Genomic DNA, 18,359 nt, shown 5'->3' on the forward strand with positions numbered 1-18,359 from the left:
TATTGAATCATTTGCGTATTTGATTTAATGCGGATACCACAATAAAAATAAAAAAAAAAAACAAAATAGCAACTCTCATTTAGTTTGTTACCATAAATTTATACAATAATTTGTGATTATAATTTATTCAATATTTTTATAAATGTTATCTTTTTTTGTAAAAGCATCGATTTTCAATGTACAAAACTAATACACAATCCTTGATTATTTTTATTATACCACATTGAATAAATAAAGTTATGAAGTATTATATATGATGATTGTATTATAAATAATATTTTAATTTTTATGTTTGTTTGCATTACATTAATTTAAAGTGCTTTACATTTGAATTAGTTGATTTTGTTATACTGTATTTGTAACTACCAAGTAGTAATAATTAAGATTTTGATTCTAATTTTACATAAAAAATGAACTATATAAGCGAAGAAGAAGATGGTTTCATACAAAATGATATTATGTTATCAACAGCTGTTAATCCTGTAAGAGAAAACTCCACCCAACAAACAGGTATAATTTATAATTTTTCCAAATAATTGTAATTAATTTATATATTTATAATTAATATATTTCTTATATCTCTTAATGTTTTAGGAATTGGCTTAATTGGAACAATTTTTTTAATAATAAATGCCACATTGGGTGCAGGTTTATTAAATTTTCCAGAGGCATTTGATAAATCTGGTGGTGTTGGAACAGCTATAATTGTTCAATTAATATTTTTAGTATTTATTACCTTTTCGTTAGTTGTTTTAGCAAATTGTAGTGATATTACAAATACTTCAACTCTGCAAAGTACTTTTGCAGGACTATGTGGACCAAACTCTTTATTCTTTTGTAGTTTTTGTGTTGCTACATATAGTTTTGGATGCTGTGTTACATTTTTAATCATTATTGGTGACCAATTTGATAGGGTCTTTGTAACATTCTATGGAATGGATTATTGTCACACTTGGTAATTAATAATTGCATCATTAATAATTATTAAATGCATTATTCAATATTAATTATATCAATATTATTTAGGTATTTAGCAAGGCCATTCATAACATGCCTTTCAAGTATAGTTTTTATTTTACCTTTGTCATTTTTCAAAAGACTCGATGCTTTGAATTATGCCAGTTCTATTGGTTGTATAACCATTTTATACGTTGTGTGGCTAATAGTTTACGAAAGTTTTGATCATCATAAGCTCCCATCAAAGCCAATGCACATATGGCCAGAAGAAGGATCGCAAGTTTTACAAATTATACCTATTGTTTGTTTTGCTTATCAGGTAAATATTATAATATAATACAAAGAAGTTGATTTTATTCAAATAACTAAAATGTACTTACAGAGTCACATGACTGCTATACCCACTTACGCATGCATGAAAGATAAGCAAATTGGAAAATTCACACTTTGCGCCATTATTAGTATGATTATTTGCTTTATCTTATACTCAACTGTCGGTATCTTTGGATATGCAACATTCGGTATTGGAAAAGTTCCAAGTGACATTTTGCAAGGATACTCTGATAAAAGCACAACTTTAACTATTGCAATTCTAGCAATAGCTATTAAAAATTTTACAACATATCCAATAGTGTTATATTGTGGGAGAGATGCAATTTTGAACTTAATCGGCAGAGACGTTGATTGCCATTACTTAATAAGATGTTCCATAACCATAATCTGGTTTATTTTATGTTTAGTAATTGCTATTATGATCCCAGACATTTCACCCGTAATTAATATGATGGGTTCACTGTCAGCTGCATTTATATTTTTATTCCCAGGAATTTGTTTACTTCAAAGCACATTACAGAAAGATCCTCAATTATATTTAAATAAAGATCGATTGATGATGTTTTTAGCTATTTTTTTAACAGCACTTGGTGCTTTTGTTTGTGGAATTGTATTTGTAGAAGCTCTTCAAGATTTAAAAAAATCATCTTCAGAGTCTCCTTTAATTACTGGATTTAAGGCACAAATGGGCGCAAGTTTATGTAAATAATTTGAATTGAAAACAGTTATAATTAAATACTTTGTGCCATCCTTTAAATTGATATATTAATAAAAGATCTGATAATACAAGACTGATGTAAATACATTCTTATTTTTATACAACATAAAAAATTGTTGTTTAATAATGTAAGAAATTTTTGTAGATTGATAATAAAATTATATTTCAATTTTTAATGAGTATTTTTATTTTAATTATTTCTTTTAATAAAATTTCACGCAAACAACATTAACTTCGTAATATAACAAATAATCCAGTTTTACGACTGGATTGAGTTATCAGATTCCATCGAATCTTGAATAGAAGAGTCGCTTGAAAAATGGTGTAAGATTTTTCCATCGGTAGTCTCAACTTGACTTATTGTTGTTTTACAGAAAAAACAATTTCTGTTATTTAAAAGATGTCGATCTATGCAAGCGCGGCAAGACGTATGATTACAAGGCTTAAATATAACAGAAATTGAAAAGGCATAACAAATTGTGCACAAATCGTCATCGTTACATGGTGTTTCAGCCGATGATAATTTTGTACGGTAATAATCTAAATGATGTATCATTTTCTTCACAGAATCAATTTCCATTTGCGATACGTCATTTTCGTCTGAAGCACGATTTAAAATATTCAATATTAAATTTATTATTAATGTAAAACCTTTTTTTATAAATTTACTTACAATTTAAAAATGAAAATGTTTTCACATGTTTAATTTTCGTATTTTTAACAGCACCCAATACAAAATGCAGAGAAGTCATTTGAAAGCTCGGTTCGGTTATAAATGCCTTTGTTACCTTTGGGATTTCATCTGATTCTATAAAATTAAATAATTTATAAGATTTTATAAAAGACTAGTTTTGCTTATTTAACTTGCCAGATAATAACATATCTTCCTTCAATAAAGCTAGAATAATTCCAATAACAGCAGTTAAAATTGGAAAATGATCGACTGACTGAAGCTCGGGTATATCTAAGAGCACAACATGCTGAAAAGAACTTGTCTGCATGCTTGTTCTATTTAATATTTGACAAAGCAACTGAAATAAAAAGAAAACGATGCTATTTACATCAATAGACTGAATTGTTTTTAAAAACTTTATAATTATATTTAACCTGACATAATCTAGCCAAAAGGCTTTCCGTGGATGTTAAAGTGACATCTGTAAAAACATCGTTGGCTACAGAAGCAATCATTTCTAAAACTCTTAAAAGTGATACAGCCAAATCAAAACAAGTAGCACAGATTCTCAATTGTCGTAATTCGATTAGAACGCGTTCTGGTCTTGCAGATGCATTATGAATCTCTTGCACCATTCCAATAAATTCTGAGAAGGCCCAATTCAATTGATTAAGCAATGAATTTAAAAACAAAGTTGTGGTTTGATTATTGTTCAATAAAACTTCTGTAATATGATTTTGATATATTAATGATGGACATGGTTCTGCAAAAGAGAAATAATTGATTCGATATAGTTACCCTAGCGACAAAATCAATTAACTAATGAATGTATCAATGTACTTATGGGTTGCGCCATAGATTCTTGATTTAAGATTTTCGGCCCTACTTTTTTAGTTACATGAGGACTTTTATCATATCGAAATGCAAACCCATGACCTTGCCAAAATCTTACTAAAATCCAATTAGATTGAGCCCAGGCTCTGTTTTCGTACGATTTTAATAAATTTGAAACCATTTTATGTCTAGATTCTCTTGAAACGCTTTCTAACGCATCAAGAGTCATTGAATTTGAAGCAAAACCAGCCAATATAAAAATCAATGTATCTTTTGAGTTCGCATTTACAATTCGGGTGTCTAGAAAATGATTACATAAAAATTCTGCTATATCTTGTAATATTTCTTTGAAGCTGGCAATATTTTCTATCGGAACTGTTGGATGAATGTGGTTTTTCAGTCCAGTGATTAAATCCGCTAAGACCTTTAAATAAAATTCAGGAATGAAACTGAATAAATTACCGCTTTCGCTTGTTTTCGTTAAAGTAAGCAGGACAACTTTTAATAACCACACTATTCGCTCTTGCTTTTCTTCCGAGAATACAACTGCTCGAACCCAAGCCATATGTCGAGCTTGTTCGGTTAATTTTTTTTTAAATATATCGATTGTTTTTACTAATTGTGTTTGAACACTTAAAGATTCCTGATCCTTCAAATTTTTAATTAATTCTAATCGATTTTTAGAATTCGACATTGCAATGGTATAGTCAGACATAAGATCTCTTATATATGCAACTTTTGCGATTTGCTTTTTGGCTGTTGCATGATAAAATAATATAATTCCATCTAACAATTCAATAAGTGAAATTGTTGAGTCTAATGTTCCCAAGTGCATTGCTGTTCTATCTTCTCTATTATTAGCAAAATAGCCTATCCTTTCTAAAATAGTAGAACCGCCTACGTTCATCGAATTCAAATTTAAATTTCGAGCAAAAACTGATATAACTGGCAAATCTAAAAATCTAGATGATTCTCCAAATAGACTTGATGTTAAATTAGAATTTTCATTTTCTCTTGCTATTTGATGATCCGTCCCAAGTAATTGAATTAAATCATTTTTAAATGTTTTATTAAGATGAGACAAAACTCCACCAATTCGATCGATTCCTGAATAATTTATAGATGAATCACAGAATGATCTGAAAAAGTCGCCCAAACAATTATATATATATATACGAATAAAAACAACTTAATTTAACAAATACCTGTATGGAATAAAGACTGGACTGGTTCCAATTTCAGCATCCCATAACATTCTAAACGCTACTAAAAGTCGATGAAAACAACATAACGTAATGGGTAAAGGTGTCTGGTACATTGGCATTGGCTGTAGAAATTCAGACTAAACTCTTTAAATTAGTATGATTATTATGATATAATAAATTAATTTTTCTTTAAATTACTTACCCGACTTGATAATAAATTTTCTTGAACAAACGTTCGAAATTTTCTTAGAAAAATTTCTCTCGATGTAGGTGTTGTTGCATTTCCATCTACGTTGTTTAAAAGTGTTATCAATAAATCAACCTGGAGTGTTTCTACTTCTATTTTGAAATAATATATTATCTATATTTAGTTTTATAAAGCACATAAAGAATATATAAAAATATTCTATAGGGTTTAAATACCTGATATCCAAAATTTAATTTTATCACAAGCATTCATATAATCCTGTTTATAGTTTTCTATCGATAAATCTATTGGATTGGTTTCCCACCAAATATCACCTATAAGATTATTCAAGCATTCTTCATCCAAAGGTTTGACATGAACAAAATTAGCAAACTTTACTTTATCAAATAAAATAAATTGCAACAAATATTGTCTAGTTTTTTTATGTTGACAAAGGCCATTAAGCAATGTTAAAATTGTACGTTGATCAGGATATTGAAGAACAACCGATACTTGACGAAATGCCGATGATAAATATGCTACGGTAGTTTCTAAACAAATTTTCATTTCGTTACTTTCTAAAAAAGTCCATATTAAATCTAAACAAGTGAATAGCATTGAAATATCAGTTTCTATAAGTTTTTTAATAAATGGAACAAAAATATCTTGAGTAATGTAAGGAATTTCGATCAATGGACCAATTTGTTTTAAAATACATCTTGCTAAACACGCCAAGAAAGTTCTATTAGTGATAATTTGTTTACTTTTACTCAAACTCTCTATTCTATTATATTGATAAAGAAGTTTTTCAAATAAATTAAATAAAATTTGAGAATTTTGTAGCTGATTATTAGGAGCTTCTTGAAGTAATTGATAGCCTTCAACTGGATATCTCATTGGTGTTGTTCCAAAATTTGCTGTTAAATTTTCAGCAAATGCTAAGCTAACTGTTGGAAAATAAACAATGCCTGGACCCATTGATATTTTTGAAAAGGCTACACCAAGATTTTTTCCATTTCTATAAAAGCACATTGTTCCTTCTTCCATATCTATTGTACAACCAATAATATCTCCTGAAAGCCATGATTCTCCATATTTGTGCGTTGATACATTCCACTTTCTCATTCGATTACCATCAAATGCATAAGAATTAACTACATCACCTAATTTTTTAATATTATGACAAATAATTTAAAATATATATATAATTATTTTTTAATACTTTTTAATATTATGTTAACATACCAACTCCGAATTCTTTACTAAATTTACATTGTATTGTACTCCAGCCTAGTTGCATAACTCCTTTTGAACCTAGTTGTACTTCGTACATCCATTTACCTCGGTAAACACCAGTATTTGCCCTCATCGTACCAAAATTACTTTGTGCAGTGACACTAAGCTTATCAGGCGATACAATAAATAAACCATGATGAGTGGAGGTATCTAATACTACAAACTTTGGTCCAAGTCTTCCATCTCTATTATCTTCTAACTTCTTTACACCACTTTCTTTTATTAATATAGTGCCAAATAGTTCATCAATTACTTTAATTATTTGCTGGATACTACATTATATAATTTTAATAATTTATATTATTTTTATAAACTAAATAGTTTAAAAAAAAAAACTATATATATATATATATATATATATATATCTATACATACTCTGCATTGTCTTCGCTAACTGTTTCATCATTTGGAGGATTAATTTGTGGATAAAAATATGATCCAAAGATATTGGATGCTACTTCCGTTAAATTCATTATCTTTCAAATATAGAAAGCTTTAAAAATGAAATTAAACATATATAAATGAACTAATATTACTACGAATTAAATAGCGAAATATGTAAAACTTGAATTATATGCGACAAAATACTTACTTGAAAATAAAAAAATGTGATTTTTATCAATTTGCACATTTCAGGTTAATATTCCAAATATAATGGTTTTACTAAAATTAAATATTGTGGACATTTAATTTGAATATTCATAATTGGTAATTTATGAAATAAATTATTAATTCTAAGTATTAAATTTATATGTTATGCAGTGTAAATTGTTTATTAAATGGCGAGTGACTGACATAATTATACATAACAAATATAATTCAAGATTTTGTACTACGCGGAATACTAATACTTACTCATCTTCAATTTTAACCGCAAGATGGCTACTACAAATATAAAAAATTTATGTACAAGAATTATAAAAATTATTAAGTCAATGTTTTCAAAATGATATATTTTCTAATCGTTCTACAATAATAATTTTAATAACAAGAAATATAACTGAACAAATAGTAAACTGATTGGATAAAAACAGGAAATAAATAAAAAGAGAAAGAAACAGTGAAAAAGAAATAGTGTATCAGCACGGTGCGGCGAAGGGGGGCGGGGCAGGAGGGTATATATAAAATACGTTTGTTTTTATGTAAAAATTTGCAAACTTCCAAGATTCTAATTCTTACATTTATAGCCGATATAAATGTATACAAAAATACCAAATTAGTTTTTGTATATTTGTATAATTAGAATTGAAATTTTAATTTATGTTAATGAATTTTATCATATAAACATGAGATAATAAGTTGTATACAATATTGTTCTTTTAACCTTTACATGAAATATATTCTTTAGAGACTATTTAAATTTATGACACATAAAATTATAAATATAAATTATTATTTATTCTTGAAAAAATTGTCATACGCTCGTCAATTTAAGTATTTTACATGAATTGAAAAATATCATTCTTACATAAGCAAATAGGGATAAAATTTATTTAAATTAACAAAAAAGCAATACTAAACATAGAAAAATAAGTTCACAACATTTTATCATAAATTATTCACGTTTTACAAAAATAGAATAAAAAATTAGATTATCACTTGCACAAAACCTATCAAGACTGAAGACCGCGAAGACTAATGAAACACTGCCAATCTCTCGAAATGTTATCTAGAAATATTTACTTAAAAAAAAAAAAAAAAAAAAAATTTAGTAGCAGTCAAGAATATTTATAAAAATTGGTTTGAAAATTGGGGTAAAACTTTAAACATATTGATTTTAAAATCAATGCCAATTCTAATCATTGAAGTGAAAAAGACTGGCAAAATATCCTAGATTTTATTTTAATTATCAGTATAATCAAACGTTAGTATATCGAGTAAAATTGTGAAATTTGTTGTGATACTTTAAGCTTGAAATTTATTTATCTTCAAATCAATATCGATTTATAAAATTATTTAGCAATTCGGACAGGCTTTAACGATCATATGCATTTAATTCAACGATAATTTTTGTTAATCTACGATTATTTTATAATAAATTCAATATTATTTATATATTTATGATCTTCTTAGGTAAATACATTATTTTTAATAATATGTTAAAACCAAGTGATAACTGTTATGGATTAACGCGACATACGACTGCCGCAACGTACGATCATCGCATATAACAACCACATCAAGTATATCAAAATATGGCAAAAGCTACAAAAGCTGCGAGAAAAATTAGAAATTAAAACGAACGCGATAAATAGAAATCCAAAAAGAAATGCAGGCAAGACTTAAGCGACGCCAGAATCGACGAATGAACAACATTAATCTCCAATCGCATCATCAGAGAGGCTTTGTTGAACGCACCCGAGGCATTTTCATTGTAGTGAAAGAGTAAATCAATGCCGATACATTCATTCATAAGAATTTGCGATTAAAGGTCTTATGATAAATTACTTTCCCACTAATACTTTCCATTATTTATTCCAAATCTCATAAAATTTTCCATCTCTCATTATCCAATCAATAAAATTCCTCTGCATGAATTAATCATTGTTATTACAAGTATCCCGCTCCTTATATTGCAAGTAGTCAGAAAGAAATTAACGCAATTGTAAAATAATCAAAGTAACAACATTAATGGTATAAGTAATATAAAATCCATGGGTATGCGTAAATATAAGGAAAGCAGTATATTATTAAATTATTAGTACTTGTCATGTTTACTTTATATAATTAATTAATGCGTTAGAATTGCTCGATCCTTTCTTTGAAAAATACCATAATTTTTTAATTAAAAATGAGCAAATGTATATGTATGGAAAGAAATTCAGTGAACGAAGGAATTAACCATCACTTCCGTGTAATAGCTTTAAGATCACATAAAAATGATGTCAAAAACTGGAACTTTCGATTTCTTCAATATAAAGAAAAATTTTTTTTATCAACGATCTATGCATCTGCGGCAAAATACATAGACATATTAAAATATTAAAATTAAAATATTAGACATATCAAATAGACCTATTAAAATATACATATTAAAGTATAAGCACATAATATTAAATATTTAATAATGTGATAAAATTACGTTCAATTAACGAAAAGACAATTATAATTTTTTCATACATTTCATATTGATATATTCTTCACCTTTTTTTTTTATTTATTTTTTTTTTAACAATTACTGTTATCTATCGATATTTTATCAAATTTTTCAATATTCCTATTAATTGTATATAATAAATAAACGATGAATGTAGTAAACAATTAAAATAACCTTTCAATTTATAAATCCATGGACATTTCATGTTTGAACGTGGGTGTATAAACCTGGTACCATTGAAATTTTATCAATATTTAATACTCCAATATATATTTAAAATAAAATAAAAAAAATTTTAACGCAACGAATGATTACACGATACCTATCGATTAATACAATTAATTTTTTCGAACGATATAATTAATATAAAAGTATGGTGATGAAAGCATAGGTGATAATCGATTGCCTATTATATGACTAATAAAAACTTATTAATCAATCAATCGATTATAATTATATTTCTGATGCATGTTAATTGATATTCATAATAATGAGAACAAAGATGGGTAGGAAGATTGAACAAAAGTTAGAATAATCCTTTTCAAAGTATATATTTATATTGCAGATCGCATATGTCAGGCATTAGGTAAAACTGGCAACCATATTTTTATCATAAAATCTTGTATATTTATCACGGACTATGCGCGTATATATTTTAAAATTATAAAATGAAACAGGTACTTATTCGATTTTGAAGGAAAGCTATAAGATAATTGCCAAGCAGTTCGCCAACTACTTGTACTGCAAATATTTAAAAATACACGTTTTTTATTGCCATTGTATACACATAAATTTTCACTGAGAAAAAATGAAAAATATTCTGTTTACTGACGATTTTTTGTTTTTTTTTTTTTTTTTTTTTTTTTTTTTTTTTTTTATTAAGCAATCATTGAAATATAAATTAAGCCGTTATGTATATAGGCCGTTACGGTATATAAACATAAAATTGGCTTAATTATTATAGAAACCGGTTGATATTAAACTTCACAGAGGAATATGAGTAATTGCGTTTTAAATTTTTAATAATCTTAGTGAAAACGTATTTAAATTTTATACGCTAAAAAATGGCAATAGAAATATATACTTAATATAATCATTATTTAAATAATTTTAATTACTTTTAATTTTCACCTATAAAATGTTATGGAATTATAATGTTATGTAGATACTGAATTTAAGTTTTTATATAATTAATTTTAAAAAACTTCAGTGGATTTCAATAAATTATTTTGTATTAAGAACACAGTAAATGTTTAATAATAATAAATTGACGGTAATATACTTACGTGAATAATGAATTTGTTAAATAAAAGAAAATTACTAATTGTTTTGTAAATTTTTTTTTTTATTTTATCATTCAGTTATACATATTTACTTTTTTATTTTCTATCTTATTACTAAAATGTTCGTATTTGAGCGTTTACGTTTAAAATTTATTTTTATTTATCGCCTAAATTAATCATTATCGTAGTGGTACAAAGTATAATTTCATAATTATATAGTCTAAAGAAATTGATGTACTTCATCTGAGTTAAAAAAAAAAATATATATATATATATATATATATAAATCATTGACGTATAATTAAATAAATATATAACTTACAGATGAAATTCTCAGAGAAATATCAATTATCACTATTGAATATATAATAGAAGTACAATCTGATATATTTTTATAAAATCTACGTATATTTAAATTTAATAATTATAAATGTATATAACTATGAATAAAAAAATTTAAAAAAAAAAAAAAAAAAAAAATCTTATCGAAATTTGAAATCGCAAATAATTATAGTATTCATTCCTCGTTTTTAAGTTAATACACTTATAAATAATTTTATACAATTAATAACAATTAAATTAATTGATGACAAAATTTAATAACTTTGCAAATATATGAAAATTATTTGGCATAGCCTTATTACTTCATGTGATTTAAACGAAGAATTATTTTCGTTTACCAAAATTCCAAAATTCTTTATTATTTAAATGTAATTCTGTACAATCTGTAATACAATAAAAATGCAATAAGTAAATTAATCGTAACATTGCATCTAATAATATATCCCATTAGTGATAAGGTAATAAATTTACATTGGGCAATGATTAATGATAAGTATACACTGCACATTACGGCTGGTTTATTATTATTTCATAATTAGTTATACAGTTTGTACGCCTGTGTATTATCGTATCACGATAACATGATAATTTCAAACAACTTTAAAGAACGAAAATTGTAATTTGTGTTTTTCATAATTCTCTTAAAAAACGCGGAATCAATGAATTGAGAAAGTAATAACTATTTTCAATTTTACAACTAGTAATTAATTTAAAAATTAATCTTAAATCTATATTTCATAGGTAGAAAATTACTATACAGATATAATTTATTGATACATATTTTTACTAAGAAATACTTAAAAACTCAATTCAGAATTGTGATTAAAAAATATGTTACAAGGAGTCAGCTTTTCTTAACTTTGGCATTTTGTATTGCAGTAAGGAAATACTTCATTTTGCCTGCATTATTACTCGTTCGTACCACCAATGAGTAACGATCCTGGTTATTAACTAGGAGTATTATAATAATAAAGCTATTGCATTATCTATAGTTGTCTCGTCACCCTGAACCATAGCACATTAATTCATACATACCGTCAGTGATCATAAATCCAAAGAATATTTGTAAAGAATATATGCGTTTTATATTTCTACGCATACACGCCTGTATGTAGTAGCTATTACATCACGGTACATTTACTGTCTCACGTACGGCAACTGTCGTTGTTATCGCGATAATAAGGAAAGGCATGAGTATACTCGAGTAGCTATAATGCTCTTTGTCAAATTCATTACCACAGTTAACTAGTACGATGCTTACGTGTTGCGATTCTCGCATTATTGTACATTTGTTCCTTGGAATATATCTCTATCTGTGTATATATATATATATATATATATATATATATATATATATATATATATATATATATATTTATATATATTTAAATATGCATACTTCTCATACGCCCGTATACACATATAAGTATATACACACACACGGTAATATATGCGTAGGTGCACATTCATATATGCGTATTTATATTTAAACATAAACACACGCGCACATACACTTTACGTATCGAACATCGCTTGCTGGGATTTTCTGTTAAAAACAGTCGCTAAAACTTTTAGCGCGAACTTAACTAATTAGAATAAGACATGACAATTATTTTTTGTGTATTCGCACCTCAGATCTAATTTAACGAAATGCACACGATTTTTCCTATTTTCTTTTATTAGCACGAACTCTTCAACGAAATTATCAATTGTAGTACCTTAAGTTTAAACTTGCGGTTTCTAAACCTTTCCCTGTATACACCAGCATTAGCTTACCATTAAAAATAATCTCCTTTTCAAAACAATGCTTTACGATTCACACACTCTCACTGGCAATAAAGGAACATCGAACGTATCTCTGGCTTAGGAATCCTTAAGACGGTGAAACATTTTCAATAATTAGAGAAAATTAACTCTTTCCAACCGTCTTTCCAAGCACACGCACAAAATACAAATAAATTACATACATTTTGCAAATTCCTTTTGGCTATGAATTATATCAAATACTAATTCGATGCTAATTCTTGTATTATTCTCATTGCCGTTTCTTTCGCTCACATTCCTGTCGATTATCTGCGGCTGTGCCTCATCCGTCGCATATTTTGTTCCATGACTAGAAACATCGTTTCATCCGTCATTTGGTAAAAAAATAATGTATGCGTAAGGCGAAAAAATATCTTTAGACAAGTAAATCCAGAGCCGGGAGAGGTGGGCCGGAGACCGTCCGTCCAATCGATTAATCGATAAATCGAGCAGCCCTCGAGGAAGCACCCCACCCAATCTCCGGGCACGGCTAAATTCTAAAAAAAACTTCTCTTTACGCCCGAGTGTACATTGAACGGTAGACTTGTAACAGCTGATGGAATTCGGGTTTCTCGTCGGCTAATCCATCTCTCAATTGCAATGTAGCAGCTGAGCGCAATGGCGGCTAAGCTTGGAACGATGAGGTTACGCATGAAGAATCGAGAGTGTCGCAGAGGCGCGCGGTCGTGCGGCAGGTAATAATCGCGCGTAAGGGAATCTCCGGATTCTAGTTGGCCTGCTCCGTGCTCTGGGCCTGCTTCTCGATTTTCCTAGCGAGCTCGGGACTCATGTGCGGGTGCGGGTACGGCACGATGGGCTTGCGCAATATCGTCGGTTTCACCTTCACCTGCGGCTTGAACGATGAGACCTGCATTTGGCTACCCCCGGTCAGGTGCATGTCCGCGAACTTGGCCGCGATCTTGGTGGTAGAGCGCGAGGGCATGGGCGATCTCAGAGCCAAGCTGCCCTCTGAAATCTGAGTCGAGCTCATCGAGCGCACGATGTCCTCGGATCCGTTGTTATCAATCTCGGATTCGTTGTCCAGGCCGTGCCGCGGCTGCTTCCCGTTGTCCACCACACCCTTTGTGTTCTTCTTCAGCGTGCATTGATTTTGTTTAGCGAAACGTTCAGCCGCGGTGCTCATGTCGGGGGACTCGGGACCCGGGGTCGCGAGATTGGCCCCTTCGGGGAGGGAGGCGCGGCTTGGGCTCTCGTCATCGGAGCCGCTGAGGCTGCTCGTCGAGGCAGACTTGTTGCCGGGATCCTGTGCCGAAAGTGGCAGATCCATCACGAGATCGGGCGTGTGTTTCTGGCGCATGTCGCGGAGCTCTTGATACGCCCGGAAGAAATTTGAGGTGGATGACATGGGGGGGTTGAGGTGTGTTTGGGAGGTAGCGCGTCTCTGCCAGAGTTCTCGATTAGCGGAGAAAGTCGTGTGCTCCTGGAAGTCCTCGGAGTGGCTGGTAGTGGAAGTATTATTGGCGTGACTCGACTGTACGACTCCGGGGCCGCTATCACCGACACTCTGCGACTTCCAGTGCTGTTTGCGCGCCGCTCCGCGCTTCTTTTCGGCGTCGATGAACGACGCAAGCTTCTCCGACTCCTCGATTGCTTCGTCACTGTCCGAGGGCTTGGGAGACGACACCGAGCTATTCGTTGCCGTAAAATCGACCGTATCCTCGGTATCGGTGCCGTTATCTGTGGATGCTAATGCACTGGTCATCGACTGATCCGGTCCATTGCTTTCCTTCCCAGGGCTGCTAGCCCTAGCTCCCCGCGTTGTTGTTGTTGTTGTTGTTACATCCTAAAAATAAGAAGAATTCTCGATTTTATATGGTTGTCAAGGGAAGTGGAAAGTGGGGAGCGAAATTTGCCTTGAAGGGCATACTGGCACTATTCCTATTGCTTTACATATAATGAACGTCATAGAGGGCCAGTTGGGGGGGGGGGATGTATCTTTTTTCTTTTTATTTATATATTAATGTGCGTTTGTTGGCCTTGAGATGACGTTACATATTTGATCGTTGATACGATTATAAAGTTTGATGAATCCAGCACTGTATGAGTTGTAATTATGAGATCTTAAACGTATCTTAGACGATACTGACAAGGTATTAATTAATTAATGCTTGATATTTGTAATAATGGGGGCTCGAAAGAAAAAGAAAAGAGTGAAAAAAGACGTAGTACTGGAAGGTAAGAACTCGTAAGGCTATTAGAACATAAATTTAGTAATCATGCAAATAATGGATGAATGGCATGCAGAAATTTACCACAGCGCAATGCAATATAAATGGATAGAAAACTGCTCGTAAAACTGAGGCTAAAGTAACACTAAATAACGATCACACAAAATGAGTGACAAATTTATCTAATACCTACATGGGAAATATTGCAGAATTTGCCAACCCTGGCAGAAAAAGATACGTTTTGACGTATAGAATTATTATCGTTTCACAAATTTTGCTAATATATTCCATACGAGTGTCAGGTCGTGTATTTAATCCAATTTTCAATAATTGAAAAATGCAATTTTCCGCCAGGGAAGGTCGATGTTGTTAGTTTTTAGCGGTATAAGGGCAAGGCTTTTCTTTACTCACCTAAGCCCAATGAGAGTCCGTCGTCAAAGCAGTTCCGACAATCGACATTCCCTTTGGTATCGTCTATGGATTGACATTGTTCTACAGGATTCTAGGATTCACAAACCAACTGAACTGTCAAATTGACATTCCTTAAAAGAAATCAAAAACACAAAAGGAAAAAAGAAAACCACGCAACACTGGCCAGTTATTTTATCGAAACAGTTTTTAGTCCGTTAAACAATACTGCAGCAGAATATCTACGTACATAAGACTTTTTTTTTTGTTTTGTTTTTTTTTTGTTTTTTGTTTTTTGTATTGCGTCTTCTATTAGACAGTGCTGACTAAACGTATATCTGGAAACACAGCAACCAACCCAACCAATTAACACTGACAATTTTAGAGGATAAAGTGGAAACACAAGGCATACAGAACAAGGCTTCACAAGACATAAATAGGCTCATGCAGCAAAGAAAATCTGTATATTTAAATTTTATTTACATAGTTATTGTACAAACAATTCGAGACTAATACGTTTAGCAATAAAACTATAGCTTCGTTTCCATTAATGTAACATCCACTTTTAAAACTACGTCCATTCCTTTCCACAAGGAAGATTCACTCGAAACGTATGATCAGCGATACATCGGCACAAGAGGATAAATTAACTTTATTGCGACTGTTTCATAACAAGCATAATGGTTCTCTCATAAAGTTCAGTCTTTCGAGTAGAAAATATAAACGGCTCGTAACGCGCATTTCACAGCAACATTACAATATATATATATATATATATATATATATATATATCGTACCAAAATAAATATAAAATCTGCATTGTATCGTTTAAGTGTCTAGTGTAAATTATGTAAATCGTGTCACGCGATTATAAAACTAAGCTGTGCATAGCAGTGCAGGTGCGCATTTGGCAGGAAATGGGCTCTTATAGGTCGAAACTACAAACATTGCATTCCAATAGTAATACTGCTTCGACGCACGTTCCATAATTAACAAATAATGACAAATAAACAAAAAAAGAAAAAAAAAATCGAAGAAAATATAGCAAAAAAAAAAAATAATAAAACAGCCATGCACCTGTATATGTAAAACGAGTAACTGCTATAATAAACGCTCAACGTTATAAAAAGCGAAACGGCTTATGGAGATGTGTGTGATATAGAGATCATGTTAAACTGTTGTTTCCAATACCTCACGGCTAATGATGGGCTGTGACGAGGACGTGACGCAGGGTATATTCGATACAACTGTTGGCACGATCGAGCTGGTGCTTGAACTATCTGATTGTGTGTTATTAGTGGCCAGTGCCATTTCACAGGCTACGACTCCTGGCCAAATATTTACGTTACTACTTGGTCCCATCAAGGGCGAATTGTTACTCGATAAAACACTGTCGGCTGAACTTGATGCTCGCCTTCTCATCGACTCTTCACTCGATGACGATTTCAAATCTTTATCTCGCTCCTCATCTCTGAAAAATATTTGCTTTTAGTGTTGATTACTGTATTCCTTGCAAATAGTGATAGTTGCGTTGCGTAACTTTATCGCTACGTATAAGCCTTATACTTACTTTATCTTGAGCATGATATATTTGTCGGGGATGAGACCTTCTCTGCCTGCCAGTGCGCCTCTCCACCAATCGTTGCTTACTTGCGTGTATAGCGTTAACGTATCGCCCTTCTTGAAGCTAAGTTCTCTTTCGGATCGCGCATTAAAATCGAACTGCGCTGTAGCCTCGAGATTCTCAGATTCTATAGGAAAAAATAGATAAAAAAAAAAAAAAGAAGAAAAAAAGGAGGGAAAGAAAGAAAAAGAAGGGCCGTGAGGTTAAAGTTTTTTCGATCTAGTTTCAAGTCACATAATATTTAACGTTAATTATTACCGTCTTCCGATGGATAAACTTCCGAATCCATATCTTCTTGCACCTGATCCGTCGGTGAATCTCCCACGTCTCTGCAAAAAAAAAAAAATCCAAAAACACTCATTTAACGCATCCGTGATTATTATGAAATATCGTAAATTATCGAGTTCTCGACTTACACATCATCAGGCTCTCGACTAATATATTTTTCGTACTGGATACCGCCAATATCATCCGGGAAGATTTCTTCGCAAAGAGTGATAATATTTTTAATTAACTCGTTAACTTGATTCTGATATTGTACTTGGTCCTTGTCCTCGGGAACGGGAACCAATGTCGGCCCGAAGCAAATAGCCAAATTATAGGGGTCCATCATATTTTCGTCGGAAAATTCAGAAAGACTGCGATAATACAAAGAATAAAAAGTAATATGTTAATACGGCTAATATATGACAAACTGACAATGGATAAAATTGTGAAAATTGTCTCACTGATTAAGAAATGCAAAGAGATATCGCATGACTATGACTACCGGCCTTGGAAGACTCGAAATAACTGCCTTCATCTTCGTGACAAAATCTTGTTTGGAATCTAATTGCGCGAGCTCCATAAGCTGCTCAAAGTAAATTATCGGAAAAATTGGCTCTCTCAATTCTCTCAAATACAATTTTAAGACGCCGGCCACGCTGTTAATGTCAGATGCGTCCGTCATGTCGGCAAGAGGATCCTCGCCCCTTTCAAACCACTCTCTAAAATTATTAATTTCTACTTGCGAGCCAGATACCCTAAATATTCCTTGATGATGAAGACCGTATAAATTGATTACCCTGATGCAGCTTTTCATGATCAGGGGTATTTCTTGATTCGTACTCTCCAAGTACTCTTCGAGCGAGCCCCCAAATAACTTTGGCTGTCCGTTCATTTGCAAACGGCCGATTCGCTTTCTGCGAGCTTGTTTCTGCTTGGTTGCCGAGATCGATGGATTGGGGCTCGAATTCGAGCCCTCTAATAAACTTTGGCGGATATATTCCTGCTTGGCATCTAGTCTCGCTATCCTTGACGTCCCGAGCAGGTATTCCCTGAATTTCTGTGAAATAACAACGCCCACGGTTTAAAATTATGGCTTAACCGCACTTGCGGTGTTACAATACGCTGAATTTGTGGGAGGAGAAT

The 18,359-nt window shown here is 31.3% G+C and overlaps 4 protein-coding genes across 8 annotated transcripts in view; 1 reads left to right on the top strand and 3 right to left on the bottom strand.

Moving 5' to 3' along the window:
• The first annotated feature begins 311 nt into the window (after positions 1–311).
• LOC105367347 (putative sodium-coupled neutral amino acid transporter 7) lies at positions 312–2,102 on the top strand. The gene is made up of 4 exons (XM_011506024.1): positions 312–510; positions 595–955; positions 1,027–1,276; positions 1,340–2,102. Exons 1-4 carry the CDS (start codon positions 411–413, stop codon positions 1,997–1,999), a joined length of 1,371 nt encoding a protein of 456 aa, XP_011504326.1. The 5' UTR covers positions 312–410; the 3' UTR covers positions 2,000–2,102.
• Positions 2,103–2,197: 95 nt separating this feature from the next.
• LOC105367348 (Kip1 ubiquitination-promoting complex subunit 1) lies at positions 2,198–6,683 on the bottom strand. The gene is made up of 10 exons (XM_011506025.1): positions 6,579–6,683; positions 6,153–6,475; positions 5,144–6,070; positions 4,923–5,059; positions 4,721–4,857; positions 3,522–4,654; positions 3,116–3,444; positions 2,877–3,039; positions 2,682–2,816; positions 2,198–2,608 (listed from the first exon to the last, which is right to left on the bottom strand). The coding sequence occupies exons 1-10, from the start codon at positions 6,674–6,676 to the stop codon at positions 2,268–2,270; spliced, it is 3,723 nt and encodes a 1,240-aa protein (XP_011504327.1). The 5' UTR covers positions 6,677–6,683; the 3' UTR covers positions 2,198–2,267.
• A 6,727-nt stretch (positions 6,684–13,410) lies between these two features.
• On the bottom strand, positions 13,411–14,518 carry LOC105367350 (uncharacterized). The gene has a single exon (XM_011506032.1). It carries the CDS (start codon positions 14,449–14,451, stop codon positions 13,456–13,458), a length of 996 nt encoding a protein of 331 aa, XP_011504334.1. The 5' UTR covers positions 14,452–14,518; the 3' UTR covers positions 13,411–13,455.
• Positions 14,495–18,359, bottom strand: part of LOC105367349 (SLIT-ROBO Rho GTPase-activating protein 1) — a 36,397-nt gene continuing 32,532 nt past the window's right edge. For 4 of the 5 annotated variants that reach the window (XM_011506026.1, XM_011506027.1, XM_011506028.1 and 1 more), the window contains exons 8-14: positions 17,678–18,273; positions 17,366–17,587; positions 17,208–17,278; positions 16,896–17,076; positions 16,517–16,796; positions 15,329–15,419; positions 14,495–14,532 (exon numbers count right to left, since the gene is read on the bottom strand). In XM_011506026.1, the coding sequence (XP_011504328.1) occupies positions 14,495–14,532; positions 15,329–15,419; positions 16,517–16,796; positions 16,896–17,076; positions 17,208–17,278; positions 17,366–17,587; positions 17,678–18,273 (1,479 nt within the window). Of the gene's footprint in view, positions 14,533–15,328; positions 15,420–15,603; positions 15,664–16,516; positions 16,797–16,895; positions 17,077–17,207; positions 17,279–17,365; positions 17,588–17,677; positions 18,274–18,359 lie in introns of those variants that run through there. The other variant, XM_011506030.1, reaches the window with a different exon arrangement.

The sequence above is a fragment of the Ceratosolen solmsi genome, unplaced genomic scaffold, assembly GCF_000503995.2.
Source record: "Ceratosolen solmsi marchali unplaced genomic scaffold, CerSol_1.0 scaffold7, whole genome shotgun sequence".
NCBI classification, from domain to species: Eukaryota; Metazoa; Arthropoda; class Insecta; order Hymenoptera; family Agaonidae; genus Ceratosolen; species Ceratosolen solmsi.